The sequence below is a fragment of the Pezoporus wallicus genome, unplaced genomic scaffold (assembly GCF_028554395.1).
Source record: "Pezoporus wallicus isolate ANWC-B61680 ecotype Strahan unplaced genomic scaffold, APGP_CSIRO_Pwel_v1 contig_7066, whole genome shotgun sequence".
Classification (NCBI taxonomy): domain Eukaryota; kingdom Metazoa; phylum Chordata; class Aves; order Psittaciformes; family Psittacidae; genus Pezoporus; species Pezoporus wallicus.
The window spans coordinates 182,992-203,862 of NW_026640426.1; the positions used below are offsets into that span (position 1 = coordinate 182,992).

Sequence of the window (20,871 nt, forward strand, 5' to 3'; positions counted from 1 at the left end):
ACACCAATGCAGCTGGCAGAGCTAGTCTGTTAGCTTTCTTTTGCCAGCTTGCACAGTCTCTTAACCCTTGAATAAGGACCAATTGTGTCATCAAAAACGAAGTCCCACAGAACCCGAATCCAGGACTGGTGATGTGGAAGGTTATCATAATATTCTGCTGCAATCTTCTTCACCTGGAAGAAGAAGAGAGAGAAAGATCTATTTAGCTGCAGTGTCAGGTGTGTTTCAGTCCTTGCATTTAGATCTGATAGCACAGCCTTAACCTGAAGTTACTTGTTAACTGCTTGTGAGCTTCTGAAGTTCAGCCAACACATTTAGATACTTCTTAGCAGATTTCTGATGTAAACTTTGCCTCACAATGTCAGAATTTGAAAGATGATGGATCACTGCTTTCAGTCAGAGCTATTTTGTCTCATTTTGGTGGCGGAGTGATCTCCACAATAAAATGCCTAATCCACTTTATAAATGACTGAGAACCAACCTGTATTTAAAGCCCTGTTCACCACTCATAATGCTTGTCTTCGGAGGGTTCTGGGTAGGAGAGAAATACCAATTGAGAAAATACCAGACACAGCCTGACCTGCACTTCAGGGCTTTTTTATCTTGATTCTGCTAGTGTGTTTCAAATCTGAGAGATGGGTTCCTCCAGCAGGCAGAGGAAATTGCAAGGGTGGTCTGTCCCCCTCAGCCTGGTGTTAAAAATGCTGCAAGATTCATTATTAGGTCAAAAGTCTAATAAAATTTCATCCCTTTTACAAATCCCCAAGCCTTAGGACTGTTGCCATCAGAGAATCGTTGTGCACCATTGGGGGCGGCACTTGTATGAGGAGTAAGGCTGGAACCAGAAGACAAAGAGGTTTCAGACCTGGCAGGTTCAGGGAACTATGAGGATTCCCAAGTTGTCAGTAGTTCCTGCTCTAGCTAGATGCTCTGCTTTCTGAACACACTTACGAAGCAGCAAAGTCTGCTAACTATTGTACACTTGCACATAAACTGCTTGGGCATGGTTTTACTGCAGCTCCACCTCCCAGACACACAGCTCTATTCTAGAGTAGTTTGTCTTGCTGGACAGCATGACTCCTCTCTTTAAAAACTCTGCAGAATTTTAAAGCCAGCTATGCTGAGCACAGCATAGGTTTCCAGTGAAGAGCAAAAGGGTTACAATTGTCATCCAGGAGGAGAGTCTCATCAGCATCTGAGCTGTAACAGTGAAATCTTAACACAGCATTTTGACTATAAAAAGGTAAGAATCCCAGCAAAAGTTAAATTATAAGTCAGTATGGTTCACTGATAGTTACCTCATTAATTCAGCTTCCTAGGAGACACTTCTCTGTGAGATAGTTTGGTAACATACAAGTTTCATTAAGATCTTTTACCTTGTTACCTCAGCCCCTAAGCATTCCCTGTGCTCATGGCATGGTGATGCTCTGTTGGAGGCAGAAGATTCAGTTCAGGTCTGGTTGTATTCTGCCTTTCACTGAATACCTCCAACTTTCTAATAATTCCCTATATCCTACTTTCAAGGGAAGGTCTGTAAGCTCCCTTGACTCCCTTGAATGAAAGCCACTACTAAGGCCTGCTGCAAACACAGAGGGAGTTTCAGATACCCAGCCCCAAAAGCTTCACTCCGGCTCTGACATGGTCATTCCCAGCACACTGCTGCTTACAGACCTTCCCTCCTACCTCCATTTTAGAAGTTCTGCCTGAATTTTGACTTGCAACAGTAATTTAGCCCTCATCCATACTAGCCAAGTTCATTTAACAAGTCTACCATTCCCCTCCAGAGCTTTTTCTTGCTCACAGAAACAATGCTCTGAAGCAGACACATTTTCTCAGCTAGTTATCTGCAGAGCTCTTGATCATGTTAGACTGATGGCTATGAGGGCTTCAGAAAGTCTTTCTGTATTGCCCCTTGGAAGCAGATGGCTGGAGATTAACAAAAAACAATTCAGCTCCTAGGAACAATGCTTCAGGGAACAGCTGTGCCCTCTGGCACTAAAGGCTAACTAAAAATTACCCCAGTGATGAAGCAGGAAATAAAGGGCTCCAAGAAGTGGCCAGTAAACAGCCCATCTATGTTCAACCCAGTAGCTTCTGTGTTTTCAGCAAACACGAGCAGCAATATAGTCTAGGCATAGTGCTGAAAAGCTCAGGTGGACACAACATACAGGTCTGGAAAATTGAACTTAAATATATTCCATACACATATTCTGCAGTTGCATTATGAATTTAAAATGGACACCTAGAATACAGGTGTGATTTCATAAGTAAGATGATTAATAAGAATAATCAGCAGTGAATTTTGAAGCTCATACACATCATATTCTGGAAGCAGGCAGCCTGCTTCAGCATCAGCTGGCAGAAGAGTTGCTTGTTCACGAAGTGTATCTGTTTAGCATCTTCCTGCAGCGTATGGTGGCAGATCATTCTGGCTGAGAAGGTCAGTATGGAAACCACAAGAGATAATCAGAGACTTGCACTGGAGTGTGTCACCCTAGATCAGCCATGGGACAGTGATTCACACCTACATGAAGTGATTCTTTGCTTTGCTTGGCTTTGTGCCCAGCAGCACCTTGTGCAGGAAAGCAGGCAGCACTTCCACCATTGGGAAGGTCCCTGTGCTCTGGGCAGGGCAGTTGTATGGGATGCACTGAAACAACAGAGAGGAGAAGGTAAACTACAGTAAAATATTTGCGACAGAGGAATCGGGAAAATGGAAAATAAGGGTTTTCTTCTGGAAAAGACAAGGAAGTGTGTTACATGCATGTTCCCATTTTGCTATCACATGGCAGGAAAGAATTTTTGAAATGGCTTCTCTTTTACAATGAATCTGTGCAGAAGTTTCACAACAAAACCAGCTCATCTATTATAATTTCTTTCAGCATCTCCATATGTAAAACAAAATTATCATCTCCTCCATACCTACCATAAAATCTGGGGGTGGGAAGACAGTAATTATGTTTAAATGCAGATTCCCTTTTAAATACAACATTTAACTAAATTTATTAAGTATGTTTGAGGCTGAAAGAGTCATCCTCCATGTTGCATTCTGGGTGCAGTATAAAAACTGCAGTTTCCGTATTGCGAGTTTTGCAGCCAGATTAGAGATAGTCTCAAAGAGGATTGCACTGTGACAAAGTATTCCTAAATTCTGATCCTGACTTCCCCATCAAGCTCTCCATATTGCTTTGGAGAGGGTCCATGCAAGGATAACAAGAGATCTCAAAATCTGCAAGAAGTTTATCAGGCACTTGGCATCTGGTATCTTTAGGCTTCTCTTAAAACAGATCAAGGTGGTAGGTAAGAAATCACATCTTTTAGACTGAAAGTTTTCTTCTGCTTTTGTGCTTGTAGAGCCCAGGAACAGGACTCCAATCCAACACCATTGTATCTGGTAGGTGCAAAAGTTAAATGCGACCTAGTAATCACCACAGCTGTTATAGACCCTTTGTCCTGGACCTATACATAAACTAGAGATCCTTACGACAAGACTGAAAAAGTTTTTTTAGAATGCTAGAAAGCACATTACAGAAGCTTATTCTATAGTCCTTGACCAGCCCTGGAGCACTCAAGCTAGCCTTCCTGGCCATCACAGGGTTAAGGCAATCTGCAATTCAAAACCAGCACATCTACCATGTTTTCCAGTCTTGTCTGTCTAATAAATCTGGTTGCATACCATGTCTTTTCCCACAAGCTTAATGAGTAACTAGTTTGCCCCTGGTAATGCTGCAGTTTTTATTGCAGTTTGTAGGACAAGTACTGAGTTTCTCCTCCACCTGTCCCCTCTCTGATAAATATATTCAATCCTCCAGATAATGAAGAATGGCTCTTTTACCCATTTCATAAGCAATGCAATGTTTTATAATTATAAGCCTTCATGAAAAGACTGATCCCGTCCTAGGGTTTGTTTTTTTTTACAGCAGGTCCTTCATTGTAATGTTAAAGTTCATGGTCTTTTGCATAATCTCTCTTACACTAGTGGGACAAGTTCTTACTGCACCCTTATGTCATTCATCCTTAATATCTGTAAGTTTATAGCACAGCCTAACTCTTCCTCTTTCAAAGGTCTTTCCAGTGGCAAACACATTACTCAGAACATTCTGAATGACACGCCTGTAACAAAGGACAAAACTGAATTTACTTTTCTGATAAGCAAGCAGAAGAGCCAGTTAGTTTCCAAGATCCAGTTATTCTCTGATCCTCTTTTTCCCCTGCTCTCAATCCTGTAGGAACTAAATAAAGATCTTTATTTCACTTTTCACTTGCCAATTATTAAAAATTAAAATATGTAGATTTAAAGGTCAGCCATATTTCACAATTCAGCTATTTGAAGTGTGTAAGAGACTAGATCTGAAAAAAATGCACTTCTGTTGAGTGAGGAATTTGCTGGGAGGTTAAGCAGAGGAGAGCAAGGGGAGGATTCTACCCCTACCTGCAGTGGAGTTCAAACCTTAAAGCTCTCCAGAGAGAATCTGTTCCCTTATGTCCTTCCACCAGAGGCAGAGATTTTTTCTTTATAGAATCACAGAATAGATAGGGTTGGAAAGGGCCTTAAGGTCATCCAGTTCCAACCCCTCTGGCCATGGGCAGGGACACCTCACACTAAACCATGTCACCCAAGGCTCTGTCCAACCTGGCCTTGAACACTGCCAGGGATGGAGCATTCACAGCTTCCCTGGGCAACCCATTCCAGTGCCTCACCACCCTTACAGTAAAGAATTTCTTCCTTATATCCAGTCTAAACTTCCCCTGTTTAAGTTTGAACCTGTTACCCCTTGTCTTATCACTACAGTCCCTAAATTCTTCTCATTTCGAGGCAAAAAAAAAAAAAACAACTTGTTTTAGTGGACAAAGGATTCTTTTCAGTAACTGTTTGCCAAAGGATTTTCACTTCCTAATACATTCAAACTTGTGATTGATCACTCGTGAAAGACTCAGTTTTTCATATAGTTCAGACAGACAACAATGATTAACAAGCCTGATATCTCCTCCACCAGCAGTGCAAGTCCTAGTTGCCCGAGAGTGAGAAAAACATGAACATGAGCCCATCAAATTCAACTAATAACTCTTTCCTCTTCAGACAGGAGGGCAGACACTTCCAGCTGCTACACTGCCTCAAGGAATTAGGCTGAACTGTTTGTGCGGTAGGTGGGGAAGAGCTTTGCAGGTCTCAATCAGGTCTGGAGCAACAGTCCCAGAAAGTTCAATTAGTCACTCACCTCCCTTGTATAAGATACAGAGCTAACTTTTTCTTCTATTTACATTTCAGTAATTTAAGTATCTAAGCCTATCTAACAAGTTTGAACATTTCAAACTAAAGCTAAGCTCAGGCACTTCCCCACTGAGCTATCGGGTGTATCAGCAATGGGAGTGCCTGTCAGGAGAACTTCACATGTGAACGTGGGCTGCTTTACCAGCTGCTCTGAACCCTGCCAAGAATGGCCAGCTTCTTCAGGACAGACTTCCAGCAGTAAAACAGAACTACAGGCTATATGGGGGCTCCCCACACTCTTATACACCACAAGAAAATCTCCTCTTGCTTTAAATCTCCTCTCAGACAGTGTTTCTGTTACATTGAACCATAAATCAGGGTTTGCCTGGACATACCATCATAAAAGTTGCACGTGTTACACAGGAGCAAGAGGTCACAGCTCCTGAACTTCAGATTCCTCAGCTCTATCTCCACCTCATAAGGATGTAGCCCCCAACTTTGCATCGGACCAGCAACAGAAGATGTTTCCTTCCTACTACGCCAGAGGATTTGTATGTAGGAGTAATACTTTGAAGTCACGTACCTCTAACACTGTGAGCACGTGTTCAGGAACCCTCATATTAAAACCCAGAAGAGCAGCTACGTACCTGGAGGCAGATTGAAAACCATTCCTAGACACCTGGGCTTTGCAAATTTGATTCCCACAACTGATAAAACATAAATAAAAAGTGGCTTGACTTTCAAAAGAGGAAAGACGCAGCACTTTCCGAATGACAGATCACCCTCAGTTTCTGGGGGGGGGCAGCAGAGCTAAAACAAGTCATGTAGAGCGGGGCTTTATTTTCTAGTGCTATTTGTGTCAGGCTAGAACATGCCCCAATACTTACGTCATCTCAAATATAGAAAGACTTTTGTTTGATGTTAATCAAGCAATATAATTAGCAGATTGATCGTTAGACAAATTTCAAGTAGTAATTGCCACCTGCCTTCCTTTAGCTGGGCCTTTAAACTTTCCAAGAGATAAAAGCTAGTGGCTAAAGGAAGAAAACTGAGAAATTTAGAGCGTTGTTGGAGGGTTTTATCAAGAAGTATTCCTCAAGACCGGTAAGGCTCAGATGTTCTTGTTTCCATAAATGAAACTAAATATTACAGCAGTTTGGTAGCCATTTCTCTCAATCTCCTGCTTGAAATGGAAGAATTAGAAAAAAATGAAAAACAAAATTTTTTTTTCTTTTCAAAACTGATCCATTGCTATGATTTGGAGTGATTTCTTTGAGACAGTTTAGCAGCTTTTACAAAAATCCAATTCACTTGTGCTCATGCCATACTCACCATTGGCAATCTGCATCCGGGAATGCTGGGGAAGTCATGATGCTCCATGTGGTAGCCTACATTAAAGGTGAGCCAGTTCAGAGGTCCATAATAAGAGTATGTCTCATACCCTTTTAAGAACATGTAGTGTTCAGCTATGAAGTGTCCAGAAATGGGATGTAAACCCATGCAAAGAATTGAACCTGCTATTAAATAAATAATAGGTTTGAGCCCCCAAAGGTAATAAATTATAAGGTCTATGGAAAACTGGGCAAGAGCATTAAAAATTTCCATCTGTGTAATTGCTTTGGGGTTCACATACAGTGGTCTCAGACTGTAGAACAGAGGCTGGAAGAAAAGCCAAAGCAGTTTCCGAAGCGGCGTACAGAAAAACCATCCTTCAAAGTCTGTGGGAATGTCCACATCCAGGCTGTCCCCACCAAGATACCGATGATGGTCGATGTGGTATTTCTTGAAGGAAGCAGAATAAGGGATGCCAATAGGCAAGTTGGCAAAGATTGCAAACCATCGGTTCCATTTGGTCTGCTTATTCCCAAAGGCGACGTTGTGCGAAATATCATGGATGGCTAGGGTCAGTGAGTGGTTGATGCAACCCCCAAAAGCATAAGCCCAGAAAAAAATCCATTTCCAAGATAAGTCTTTTACCAGGTAGCATGCTAGAAACTGCAGGAAAACCATTCCAGATACAATCCACTTTAAGTGTGGATCTGGTCCCATGAGAGTCTTGATTTCTGGATACTTTGCTAAAGGGAAATATGAAGAGAAATATCTCATTAGATCACAGTCAGGTATACGTAATCACCACTGGGCTCTCTATTTTCATCACCCTCTGTTTGAGGCCCTAGATTTATCAAATGGCTATTCCAAAGTGGAATTGCCACTACAGTGAAAATTTTACTAATGTATGGCCTCTATTCCCACTTTCAGCATCATGTCCAATTGTGGTTGATATTATTAAATATAAACGTATAGAGTCACATAAAAAAACTACTCTGATGGTCAATATGTGCCTTCAGAATGGTGAGTATTAATATGCCAAACCCATCAGGTTTAAGCTCTAAGAAACACCTTCTGTAAGTTTTTTATTTCCTTTTATATTTTGCCTAGCCCAGGTGCTATATTCCACAAAGGGATACAACTGCTCTCTTTGTAGCCCTTTTCACACTGTTGCTTCAGATGTACAGCAGAGAAATAAGGCTGAGCAACAGGCTTGTCAGGTTTTGCTCTGTGGTTAGATGACAAATGTAGCATTAAAAAAAAATAAAATTCCTAAGTATTTGAGTGTTCACCAGTGCTTACAGCATGTACAACTCCTTACACATGGTAACAACACAAGAAAGTCAGCAAAATAATCAGGAATTTGTAAGACAGAACATTTTTCTCTGTTCTCATTCATTAGCTTGTTCCCAAGTCACATACCAAAACCAGGCATGAAAGTCACATAGAGTGCAACAGCTCCATGCAGCTTCACAAAAGCTACAATACAGTATCAGAGAGACACGGCTTGGCTTGACTTGCGCCAGGACAAGACCACGTTACTGATCTGTGGTTCTACTGGCTATTTGTTTAGCCTTTTAAGAAAAAGAAAATACTCAGAAGTGCAGTTTATCTTCCAGGTGCTGTCCATTGTTTCGGGTCTCTTCTTTACAAACCCATACTTCTCACTTCCACTATTAACGTACACCTGAATTTTTCCACTGTTTTATGGCCTTTAGGCACCTATTGGCCTCCCTCCTTTAACTCATACTCTGCATTTCTCAGTAATTACAGCTTACACAGATAAGACTGTAGGACAAGTCACTCACTCTGAACCCTGAGGTTAGTGTTCGTGTAAATTTGAAGGGCAAATTTTACAACTAGAAAACTTTTATGGATTTTATGATAGAGAATATCATCTGACTGTAACAGTATGGTATCAATGCAATAAAATTGGATTATTATGATTTTCATCTATGCAGCTGTATATACTACAAACACTGGAGATGATACACATAACTTCATGTGACCTTGCAGGCAGTGGCAGGTACTCAGTGGCAGACTCAGAGAAGGTTGTTTATAGAAGTGAACCCTGACAAGTCTGCAGGTGCTTCATCAGAGACATGAAACACTACTTAAGGAAACGTTGATGTGGTCATGCTCTGCTCATGCTTCCAACAAATTTTGAGCCTTCTGGCCCACTTCAGCCCAGCTTGACAAAGGTTAGATGCAATAAAGATGATACAAATGCTGTGGAAGATGATGAAAAAAGAGATATTCTTAATTTTTCCTCTTGTGAGGACAAGGGGCAAAAATCACCATGAGGAGTATTCAAGCAAGAGAGCTATTACCCTAAGTGGTGGGAAAGGTTTTCAATAAAAATCTCTGGAAAGCCCATAGTTTTTATTTTGCTGTTTTGGTTTTGTCCTTGGGTTTGCAGTTTTTGAAACTATGGTTTTCACACCAGGAATGCTAACATACTAGAAGTTGCTGTCTGGTACCTACACAAGTACCAAAATTTTACACTAACTGTTGGTCTATCCACTCTAGAGAATAACTTGATATAATGACCTGGCCAGAAAATCTGTTACAGAAATAGAATTTTGTGAAGCTTAGTGTCCTGCTTGGGCGCATCTGTCTGACACCAGGAAAACCCTTTAATAAATTAAACCACCTCAAATTTTCAGTCATGTGGTTGGTGGAGATAAGTTACTGCAGTCACCAGAAGGGATGAAGAAAGGTAAACCAACTAAATCTGTTCCTCAGCCTGGTCAAATTGAGGCCACTTTGACCAAACAAAAAAATATATATTGTTTGAATGGGATAAGGAAATGACTAAGAGATGCTTTACATTGTAGTTTGAGGAAAATTAAAGTTTTCAACCTATCTCTCTCTGTTGCAGCTAACAAGGACTGCAGATTAGATTTAAGAGGTTTCAGAGCAGTGACTGCCAACCAGCAGCAACAGTGCCTGAAAGCGGCAGTGCAGGTAGGCTGCATTTATCACAGGTGACAGCTATTAAGTAACTTGACAGGGTTTAATGTTAAATTCAACACATTATTAACTCCTCTCCAGCAGTAAATTTTTGCATACTGGTTAAACCACAAGACTGTGTCTGTTTATCATTAATACTGATAAACCCTTCCTGTTTCCGTGGCATGGGGGAACCTCAGGGAGCTAGGAGAGCTAGGTCTGCTTGGCTCACAGGAGGCTAAAACCCCCACTGGTAGAGTAGCCTGCTAGTAGGTAGACCTTTTGGTTCAGGAGCACTTCACATGCAAAATGTTGAATGCTGACCCTTTCAAAACTTGAGGCCACATACTCTTCAGCAAGACATATTTAATGTCAGATTAAGTGATCCTAATGACTGCGGTTTATATATAACATGATGACACAAAAATGTGACATCAATATGCATCTCATTTTTCCCTCATGTTCATTCCTTGCAGTAAGCTGAAGCAATGCTAGTAAGGCAAGATAGAGCACTTGCAGCTGAAGAACCTGGGTAACCCTGTAAGACTGCTGAGACAAGTGTCTGTAGATGCTGCTCAAACCAGACATCATCCATCTGCACATCCCAAATGTAACAGAGAAGACACAGGGCTACTGTGCAGTGCTGAACCAGGAGTCATAAAGGACTATCAGACCTGTGGTAGCTACACATTAAAGACCACCTTCATCTCCTACACATTGCACTTAGAAAAGTAAACAGACACCTACTCTTGAAACTGCAAAACTTTCACACTGCATATGAGCAGAGATTTTCATCATGCTGCTCTTTCCTGAATTGCTTCCATATTGGTCTTCCTCAGTACTTTTCCATTACAAAAATGATCAACTATATGACCAGAGTCCATTGCTTCCCAACAAGCACTGGGTCAGGGATAATGCATGATGATGGGCATAAAATGTAATCTGTATTGAGCTCTTCATTATGTGTAATTATGGCATGAAGGGGCACAGGAATAGGAGGTAGAGGGAAATGGAACCAGAACAGCTCCAACTACTCTGTTGACTCCACAGCATGTTTTCCAGCCTGCAGCTTATTGAGAAAGACTCTTAGCTCCATGTGGCGGATAGCTTATCCACATGTGCTGCCTCTAGTTGTCCAGACTGAGCCTTTATGTAATTGAGAGGATGGGGATACTGGTGTAGATGTACAGCAGTGCAGAAGCGTGACTTTTCTGTCTCCGAGGTCAGCACACTGCAAATGCAGTGCAAGCACTTTAGTATAGTGGGTAGATGTACTTAATAATTCTGCCCAGCCAGCTCCATGGTCTCTATACCATAACATGTCTGTACCATGACAATGAAAGACAGCATTTCGCATTTGTACAACAGTGTGGATGAAAGAACAGCAGTCAAGAGACAACGAATGCTGCAAGAATATTTTCAGAGTCACTCATGATTCTGAAACAACTCATTTACTGAATTAGCATTTCACAGAGAGCACACCACTGTTGTGTGTAAGCATCAGTCATTTTTCTAGAGCCATGCTTCCCTCTGAAACACTGCTGACAGGTTACTCTGACTACGTATTTTTTACCTTGATGGTCCTCTTTGGAGATCCAGGAGCGCTCACCATAGCCCTACGCTGACCCTCAGCTAGGACTGGAGTAATTCTTCCTCGAGAAGCCATCAGCTGCTAGGTCCTTGTGTTCCTCCTCCTCAGGAGACAGGAAGTATCTTATTCTGAACCCTCACTCACCCTCTGTTCCTACTGACGTGTTCCTAGAATGACTCAGGAGAGACCCAGTTAGACCTCAGCGATGGCACCAGACACAATTTCTCATTGATGTGACACCACATGTTTAGTTCTCACATTTTGACATACATTGGATTTGGATGTGGGCAAGAACAGGAGCTGTCCACAAACACAGGGGTAATGGAGGTTTAAAAGAGCCACAGCCCTGCCTGCATCCATGAGAAGCTAGTAGTAACAAGAGAAGAAGTTTCATTTTCTCATCTTCCCTTATTTTGACCACAAGTGCAGTATACAGGTATAGTCCAAGTGGAGATAGTACTCAGTATAAGAATTTTAGAAGGCCTGTTATAAAGAAAGGGGTGTGGGGATTCTTGTGATACTGCTGCCCTGGACCATGTTCTGTCAACTCTAAGTCCCTGCCAGAACAAATAAGAGACAACGGGCACAAGATATTAGCTTTACTGTGTCATGCCCTATGCTGGAGCTGGTATTTGTACCAAAATAAACAAAACAAAAGAAGTCAGTTTGCTGACATGACAGTGTTTTGTGTTTTAGCAGCTCAACTCATAAACATGTTCCTAAACAGCACAGCACACCTGAGTCCTCAGCACAGGAAAGATATGAACCTGTTGGAGTGGATCCAGAGAAGGGTCATAAAAATTATCAGAGGGCTGGAGCACCTCTCCTATGGAGACGAGGTGAGTTGGTGTTGTTCAGCCTGGGGAAAAGAAAGCTTCAGAGCGACCTTACTGCAGCCTTACAGTATACTTAAAAGGAGCTTATAAGAAAGATGGGGCCAAATTTTTAGTAGGTCCTGTATCAGTATGACAAGGGTTAATGGTTTAAAACTAAAAGAGGGTAGATTTAGACTAGATATAAGGAGGAAAGTTTTTTTTATGAGGGTGATGAAACACTGGGACAGGTTGCCCAGAGAGGTGGTTGATGCCCCATCCCTGGAAATATCCAAGGTCAGGTTTGACAGGGCTCTTAGCTCTGATTTAGTTGAAAATGTCCCTGCTTACTGCAGGGAGGGTTAGACTAGATGACCTTTAAAAGTCCCTTTCAACCCAAACTATTCTATGATTAAATCAAACCATACGTAAGCCAGGACACACGCAAAGGACAATGTGCATGACAAAAGATTCTGGCTTTGCATAATTTCCTGCCTGCTTTATTATGCAAACTATTAAGAAACCTTTTTGGCCCAACTAACCATACTAAAGTTTTATATATCCACTGTGAAAGGATGAGGATCCTAATTTTGTATTTGCCACCTACAAGCTCCTAAATCACTTTGTGCTAGCTGGTCCAAGGGAGCTGGGTTACACAGAAGTGGCCACCAGAGGCAATGCACTGCAACAGTGCCACATGGCTGGTGACAACAGAGATGGATGGTGTCAGCACATCACTATGACAGCAGCTATGACCTGTTTGTTTACACTTGTTTATTAGCAGATTCAGAGCAAAGGGATGTAGGGAAAGCTAAAAGAGGGCTTCCAGCTTCCTCTGAAACAAAAACCTGCAGCATGGTGTAAGCTGAAGCCCTCAACTGTATTTGATACGTTTTCAGCAGAAGACTACAAGTGCCTAAAACAGTGACTTTCTGCTCATGTGATATATTTTAGAGGTGATCCCCACAGGAAATTGGCATAAGCGATGAAAGAGCAGCTATTCTGAATGTGCTCATCAGAAAACATGCACATCAATGGCAGCACTGTGCCCACATACTGCAACATAAAGGGGAAACAAACTCAGTTTCTTTACCAGAAGCGTCTGTAATTAAAAGCTTTGATTTAAGCTAAGGAGATAGACATCTTGCCCATTTTGGTATGTTCAGTTTATCAGAATTTTCATAAATAAGTTTAAATATGCAACAGAAGAGTCAGCTGGTAGAAACAGCAGACTAATTTCTAGATAAGCGAACAGAGCTGGAAGCTACTATATTCAAATCAGCTAAATGCTAAAATAAAATTTGGTTTTTTTTCAGTTGTTCTAACTCCTCCCCCCATAGACTAACATCTCAGCCCTTCTACAGGATAAAGCTCATATAAAACATTTGCACCATTTCCACTCTAAAATAACTTGTCAAAACCCCAATTATATAATTAATAATTATTCTTGGATGTTAGATCATCTTTGGATGCTCTTTGCACAGCACTGATTCAGCCCTCATCCTCAGCAGCAAACAGCGCTTCCCTAAGGATCCTGTGAGGCAAGGCATTTTCTGACCAACCTACAGTAATTTTAAAAAGCTAGATCAAATCCACAGCATAAATGAGATGCAATTCTTTCCATTGCTTGTATTTTGAAAACTGTTTGCAGGTGAAATGACCATTCATTGTGTGCTTATTGTATTACCAGCATCTGAGCAATGATTTTTTCATCTGCTCTCAAGACCAAAAAACCACCAACACTTCCTGCTGCAAGTCCATAGTTCTCTAAGTGTTTGAATCCAACAGATCCTTACCACCACTAAAGTAGAAATTCTACTTCCACTACTACTTATTTCTACACTAGAAGTAGTTATCCTCTCTATGTTATACCCTTTGATATACCTACCTCTAATAGCATTTGTATAACTATATAGCAAGGCTAAGCAGATCCTGATGAAAAATCTTTCTTCCATCAGGTTAGTTTTTACCAGGTTTTTCCCTAACACAGCTAACTTCAATGCTGCACACATCTTAGCCCTGACACAAGACAGTAATAGGCTTTTCACAAACAAGAGGGTGAGAGAACAGCAACAAAACAATTCCATTTCATAAACTGAAAAGCATGAATAACATGTTCAGGAACATGAATAACCTGATCAGGAGAGAAGTGCCAGCTTGGCAAGAGATCTCCACTGTAACTTAGAAGCAGCTGGCACCCAAACAGTACCAAGCATAAGCTACATTTTAATACCTAGAGTCTAAGAAGAAGATACTACAAAGAGATAAGAAAGTATCACCTCTCCCTTGCACAAAATGTTGATCTGTTTGATGATATAATTATTGCCATTAGGAATCACATCCCTAATAGGTTCATCTAGTGCAAAACATCCTGCCACAAGCTAGCTGCCAGTCAGCCCAGTTGACATACACAGTTCATAGCTCTGCTGCCCAAAGGGAACAGGTTTTCCAGAGAAGCTGTGGATGTCCCATTCCTGGAAGTGTTCAAGGCCAGGTTAGACAGGACTTTGAGCAACCTGAACTAGTAAAAGTGTTCCTGGCCATAGTAAGAGGACTGGATTCACAGATTTATCATTCAAACATATTGTCACTAACTACAAAACTCTTATAGACACCTGGGCTACTAACTCTCAAGCCAGGACATACAACTTCGTGATGGACAATTACTATCTCTCAGTTGCTCTGTAGCAACATTCAACTTTGCTCAAGGAAAGACCACTTATGTAGAAAGAAACTGCCTTATGTGTTTGCCCATATTTCTTTCCTAATGGATAAATTCCATTTGCATTTAAATCAAGTAGCCATGCCTGAGAGAGAACGACATTTTAAAAAGCTGCAGCCTAAACAGAAAACAAGCCTAGCAACTAAATCATTAACCTATTGGGAGGGAAATACTTCCTTTACCAGTGTGGAATGCTGTCCCCAAGGCATTGCGATATACGGAAACATACACAGCACATGGACAATTGTAGATATTTGTTCATATGCATGTAGGATTCTTACAGTGCACTCCAGCTCAACAGACACTAAACACTTTGGCAAATTCATACTCTAAATTCCACAGGTTTGCTGACCCTCAGGCTTTGGATGATGCAGTGATGATCATTATACCAATATTACATGCAATGTCATGATCATTTCAATAACTTTCAGTAACAATTTGGTATTCGTGACACTAATTTCATGATCCATTCTGCCTCGTCAGAGGCAGATACAGATTTTTCTGCTCACATCTTCCATGTCTCTTTCCATGTTATATGTCTTTATGCCTTTCCTTCTGCTCCCACAGCTGGGATGGAGGCTGTGAGGAAGGAGATGGACCTTGATTCCGGTTGCTCATTCTAAACCCAAAGATAGTGGGGGCAAAACCTCTGTAAGTATGCAGTTGAAAGATCTCAAAAACAGTTTGCTGCAGTAAGGGTAAAGGAGTCCAACCACTACAGCCCTTCTTTACAATACAACTTCATCATGGTTTGCAGTCCCCACTCTATAACAAGATAGGAAAGCAAAAGATTAGCAAGGAGAGAGACCCACCATACACATCCCCACCCATAGCTCACTGAAACATAGCTCCTTTGACTGGAAAGGTGAGTAGCATAATGCCAAGAAGCATCATCTTATATAATTACATCATTTGACTCTCTATCATGATTGCATAGTAAAATAATTATAATTTTCCTGGATGTAACTCAAATCTGGACCAGGAGAATCCACCATGGAAATGTTTTTGTAATTTGAATTAATCCTGGGTTAATCTACTAGATTGTGGGGAGTTAAAAAAATACCCCTAATTATCATGGGTCCTGTGCAGCACCTCAGTCACAGGCTCTGGTGCCTTCCTTTAGAAAAGATCTTTTAAAAGTTTATCCTACTCATTAGAGGAAAGACAAAACCCAAGTAAACAACCCAAATAAAAACAGAAGAAAAACAAATCTTTATTAATAAAAAGTCAAAAATGTATTTTCAGGAGATATGCAACAATGCTCTGCAACAATTCTGAATTATTAGTTCTCAGAAATGATCTTCAGGAAAGCCTCAACCCAATAGTGAAAACCTCCCAACCCAACGCATTCATGCGCACAGTTAATCCCTGTGTGTACAAGGTGGAAATAGGAGAGTACCTCACCTCTGATGAGCGGCGGGCACTTTCTCTAGCAAACATTCACCCACGTCATTTGTTTTATTGCACTACCAAGACATCGGGGAACCCTGCCTGTGGGGTGCTCCAGCCGCTCTCCGCGCAGACCGGGGAGCTGGGCCGGCAGCCCAGGGGGAAGCGCGGGGAGGGTGGTCGCAGCAGCGGCCGCAGGTGCGGTGGGTCGCCCCGCAGTGTCACCCCGCCGGGAGCCAGCCGGGTGCAGCAGGACGTCGTCCAGCCGCCAGTGCCCTCGCTGCTCCGCTCCGCTGCCTCCGTAAGGTGAGGCGGCGTCGGGAGAGCTTGGAAGAGCAGCACCCGCGGGGAAAGCACCCCTCCGAGCCCACCGAGCTGCAGCCCTCCCTCTCCACAGTCTAGCCAGTGCCCCGAGCCGCCCTCAGCACCGACCTGGAAAAACCCGCGCTGGACCCCCAGCTCCGCCCGCGCCTCCCCTTCCAGGGCTGCAATCCAACCCGGCCGCCAGCCGCGACGGCGGCCGCTTCCGAGCCCCTCGACGTACCCAATATCTCCTTCCTGCGCTGCGTGTGGGGCTGTTCCGTGTAGACCCACTCGAAGTCCTCGCGGGTGACACGGTTTCCCATGGTTTCCGCTGCGCTCCGCTCCGCGCTGCTCTTTTAGCTCCGCGACCAGCGGAGGAGCTGCTCCGCCCGCCGTCTGCCTCCGCCCTGCCGGCTGCCTCTCGCCTCCGGCGAGCACCGGCACTGCGCCGCGACGGGGCGGCCGCGGGGGCAGAGGCGCGTCTGCGCTCGGGTGTGCGAGGATCGGGGCTGCCTCAGGACTGGCTCGGGGGGGAGGGCAGAGGACGCTCAACCGAGATTCTCCGTGCCGTGCGGGCTCCGAAGGCAGCAGAGCGAGGAGTGCGGGGTGGTTTGCAGAGCAGCAGGATACCTATCATGCTGCTGCCAACACCGTGGTGCCCACTGGAGCTCAACATAGCCACCGCAGCTTTCCCCTCCTGGGGGAGACTCAGCCAGCCAGGCATCACCAGCAGTGCAGACTGGTCCCCGGGCACTTCCAGACAAGACTTTTGGAAAACAAGTGTAGTCCAAATGCCATAAATCCAACACCACAGCCCTAAGCAGAACATAACTTAGGGCGAAGACCAGTCATGTCAGCTCTTCCCAGGGGTGGAAGACCTGGGACAGTGCAAAAATGACCGACGCCTGACACACATTTCCTTGGCCCTCTGACAAATCCTGTGTGAGCTGTTCCAGTAGCATCCAGCCTTTGGCTGGGTCACGCTTCCCTCCTGGGAGTCTGTGGCGCATTTCCCAGGCCCAGCACCATCGTGGCTGAAGAAGGAGGAAATCCCTTGGTAACAAAGCCAGGCAAAGGACTGGCTAACCTTAAAAACCAAAGCAAGCTTTCTAACCCCTTTAACCTCTCTGATTCACAAAGAGTTACATGGTGATGTTTCCCCACACACCCAACCCAAAATTAAAGTGTAGCTCTTGTTCCCACTATGCTCTTTTGCAAGCCCATACCTGACCCACAGTCCATCGGCAGTGTTTGCTATCCTTAATCATTATTCCTGCCACCGACAACATCCCATTTGGGTCAGCTCCATGCTCTGAAGACAACTTTGTTTCATTTTGCTTCATTATGAATCTCTTTAGCCCCCTCCCTACTCTCTTACCCTTACCAATGTCTATCACACCTGGAAGTGAAAAGGGGCAAAAATGCAGCCTTGCAAATGTGAAATGTGAGTATTTTTCAGCAATAAATGGCAAACACTGGCAATACTGTCACCTCTTACTTTAGCCTAGTTTAGATATTTAAGATGTCTTGGTAGCACAGTCACATAAAATGATATGGGTTTAAAACCACTAACCAAAAAACAACCCCAAGCCCCAAACCCTCCCTCTTGACTGCTAGAAAATATTTGGAGCCTTCTTTCTTTTTCTATTTTTTTTTTTTTTCCTGAAATGGTCTAAATACGAACCCTTGAATGCTTAAATGTCCAAAGCAGGTTCAGCGGAAGGAGTATGGGGTAAATGTAAGCAGCTTTACCCAGAGCAGGAGTTTAACCACTTTTCTTTTAAAGGTCAGCTCTCTGTAAGTACAGTGGTTTCTTCACCTCTGCTCCAGCATAAGGTTGATGTTCTCCCATAAAGTTGCAGGGCCCAACCCAGTTAATGGACTGTTAACCCAAGTTAAGGTTATTGCATGTCTCTATAAGGAATGAATTAGGGTATCTCAGCCTAAACCTTTAATTGGCTCAAATGTTTTGGCTTGTTGACAGTTTCGGAGGAGAAGCCAATGACAACATGAATGTGATGACACCTTTCTGTCACTTCCTGCTCAGGAGTGCTCAAGGTGACTAAAAAACCAAATTAGTGGCGAAGTCCATGCAGTTACAAAGAACACAAATACGACTTAATCCCCAGAAGTTTATCCAATAGGCTAGTGCTATTGCATATGGTAAGTTACGCATGGAAAGTTAAGTATCTCCTTTGCAGGCAATGGCATTGTCTTCATGTAGCTTATTACTATAGCCTCAGCCCAACCACATCAGAAGAAGAGAAAGCTTTTCTGTCTCCAGTGAGTTGCCATCTCTTTTTGAGAATAGAATTTCGTGCTTTATTTTTCTGTAATAAGCCAAACAAATCATACTAATTTCAGAGTAATTGTGAATGCCAGACAAATGAGAAATGCTGGCTGTAGACCACTTTCTAGAGTTGGAAGAACTATCATTCAGCTCTGACCATTTAGCATCCTTAGTTTTATAGCATGCTAGTAAAGTGCAAACAGGCTTACAATCATTCACAAAGGAAAAAGAAGGGGTATTTTAATGTCACCTGGCAATATTTGCCCTTTTAATGAATGCTGACAGTGAACTCCACAGGTTCATATACTCACTACACTTTATGGCAATTCAAATGTGCTTCATACATGCTCTCCCAGCTGTAGCCTTCCTTTCTTCAGCAATTTCCTATACTAGTTCAGGATTTCTGTCTGTATGGGAAGCCTACCTGAGTGAAATTCCTAACATGCTCAACAAAAGGAGCACAACTGCTGACACTATGGTGTGTACCATCAAATATCTCATCTACCTCGTTTCAAGTACACATCATGCTCACCTTCAGCATCCCAGCTGGCAATTTCCATGGTAAAAAAAAAAAAAAAGACAAAAATCCTTTGCTGCACTGAGGACATGACCTACAATCTGCAGCTCTAAAACAAGACTCCTGGTCCTCTCTTCCACATGGCCAGGCAAACTCATGTTTCCCCACCCAAAGGTGGCTTTCCACCAGCTGGCTTCCAGCAGGAATGTATTTCTGTACGCAACCTGGCAACTTCCTCCTTCCACTTATTAAAAGAACAGGTGACGCAGTAAATACAGCAGGAACACCCGCACATTTCCCAGTGGCTATTGCCAGCCCAAAAAGCAGGCTTGGAGTTTGAGGCATCTTAATTCTGCCCTGGTGTGCAGGCCTTAACTCCTATTCTTCTGGTTGCCAGAGATTAAACTTTGTTAAAGTTAATGCTCTGGAAGTAAAACAAAGTTGTTTGGCAATTTTGTCTCCAAGTAACTATTTCTCCCTCTAGAATAAAGAGCTCCATGTCTGATGACGAGCTTGTATTTTCAGTTCTTACATTACTTAGCTTCTTCTCTGCCTGTATAAATTGCACCTGCCTTCATAATTGATTACGTGAAGAAAACATAGCTGTATGTTCACATGTTTAGAAAACATCCTGCAGTCATTTCAAATTGGTGTCATGCTCTGTGTTGATGTAACTAGCGACATTTACAGCGTGATGTACTCTACTGCACAAAGTCAATTTTTCATAGGCAGCGGAATTTGTCAGCGAGCCACGTCATCAACATACACTCCCACCAGAGTTCACTCAGGGGAAATAATTTGCCAACAAGTTGTATCTTCTGATGCCCCTCTTACCTGTGCTGGCCCTTCCCTGGCCAGTTCTGCCTTTCTCTTTCCACTGGAATAACGTGACGCCAGAACAAAGGCTTTACGGAATCTTAGGGGGAGGAAGATGTTTCCTGTTGCCAGTATAAGTTGTTAGATACATTTAGTTCTGTTATATGTAACCCGCCCGGTAGCGACACGGACCTTTCATGCCGGCTCTCACTAAGCCACATTTGCCCCGCACTCAACGAATCCTGCAGGATGCAGGCTGGGGCACGGCGTCTCTGCCCGGGAGCTCCCAGAATGAGAGGCGAGGTTCCAAGGCAGAAACAGCTCCCTACGCCACCAGCTCACCGCTGCCGTCCCTTGCTGTCACCCAGCTCCGCACTGCGGCGCGCACAGCGGTCGCCCTCCGCCAGGCCCGAGCCCGGAGCGTGGCCGCCGCCTTGTGCCGCGCCTAGAGACACCCTCCCGCGGCCGGGATCGGCGCTAACGCGGAGAGGCCAACGCCCCGCCCAACGGCGACAGCGAGCGCAGGCTGCCCCCTGCCGGCCCCCGCCGCCACTGCAGCGTCTCGTCGGGCGCGGGCGCGCCCAGCGGCGGCGGAGCCCCGCTCCGAAGGGGAGCGAGCAACTGGCAGGCAAGGTGCGGGCTGGGCCGGGCTGGGCTGGGCTGGGCTGGGCTGGGCTGGGCTGGGCTGGGCTGCGCTGCCGCGCCCTAGCCTGCCGCGCCCTGCACTGCCCTCACCCCACGGTTCGCGCAAGAGCATCTTTCCCGACCCGGGGGGACCACGCGGGGGTTCTGCGTGTGCGGGATCCTGGAGGTGAATCCCCTAGGAATCACCTCCGGGCCATGAGTAGTAATGCTGTGCGTGCTTCGCCTGCTACAGCTATGCGTTTTTTTTTATTCCAGCAAGTCTCGTTGTCCTGTGGATGCAACGGAAGCTAGCA

General features: G+C 43.8%; 2 protein-coding genes across 4 annotated transcripts in view; one reads left to right on the forward strand and one right to left on the reverse strand.

The window, feature by feature from the left end:
- The window catches only part of DEGS2 (delta 4-desaturase, sphingolipid 2), a 26,612-nt gene continuing 5,741 nt past the window's right edge, over positions 1 to 20,871 (reverse strand). Inside the window, exons 1-3 of one of the 3 annotated variants that reach the window (XM_057418936.1) lie at positions 19,133 to 19,172; positions 6,545 to 7,287; positions 1 to 173 (exon numbers count right to left, since the gene is read on the reverse strand). In XM_057418936.1, coding sequence (XP_057274919.1) covers positions 30 to 173; positions 6,545 to 7,287; positions 19,133 to 19,160 — 915 coding nt within the window. In that variant the 5' untranslated portion in view covers positions 19,161 to 19,172 and the 3' untranslated portion in view covers positions 1 to 29. Of the gene's footprint in view, positions 174 to 6,544; positions 7,288 to 16,551; positions 16,659 to 19,132; positions 19,173 to 20,871 lie in introns of those variants that run through there. The other 2 variants (XM_057418935.1, XM_057418937.1) reach the window with 2 other exon arrangements.
- LOC130604423 (proline-rich protein 2-like) overlaps positions 20,183 to 20,871 on the forward strand; it is a 7,047-nt gene continuing 6,358 nt past the window's right edge. The window contains exon 1 of the mRNA XM_057418931.1: positions 20,183 to 20,566. Within this exon, the coding sequence (XP_057274914.1) occupies positions 20,183 to 20,566 (384 nt within the window). The remainder of the gene's footprint in view (positions 20,567 to 20,871) is intronic.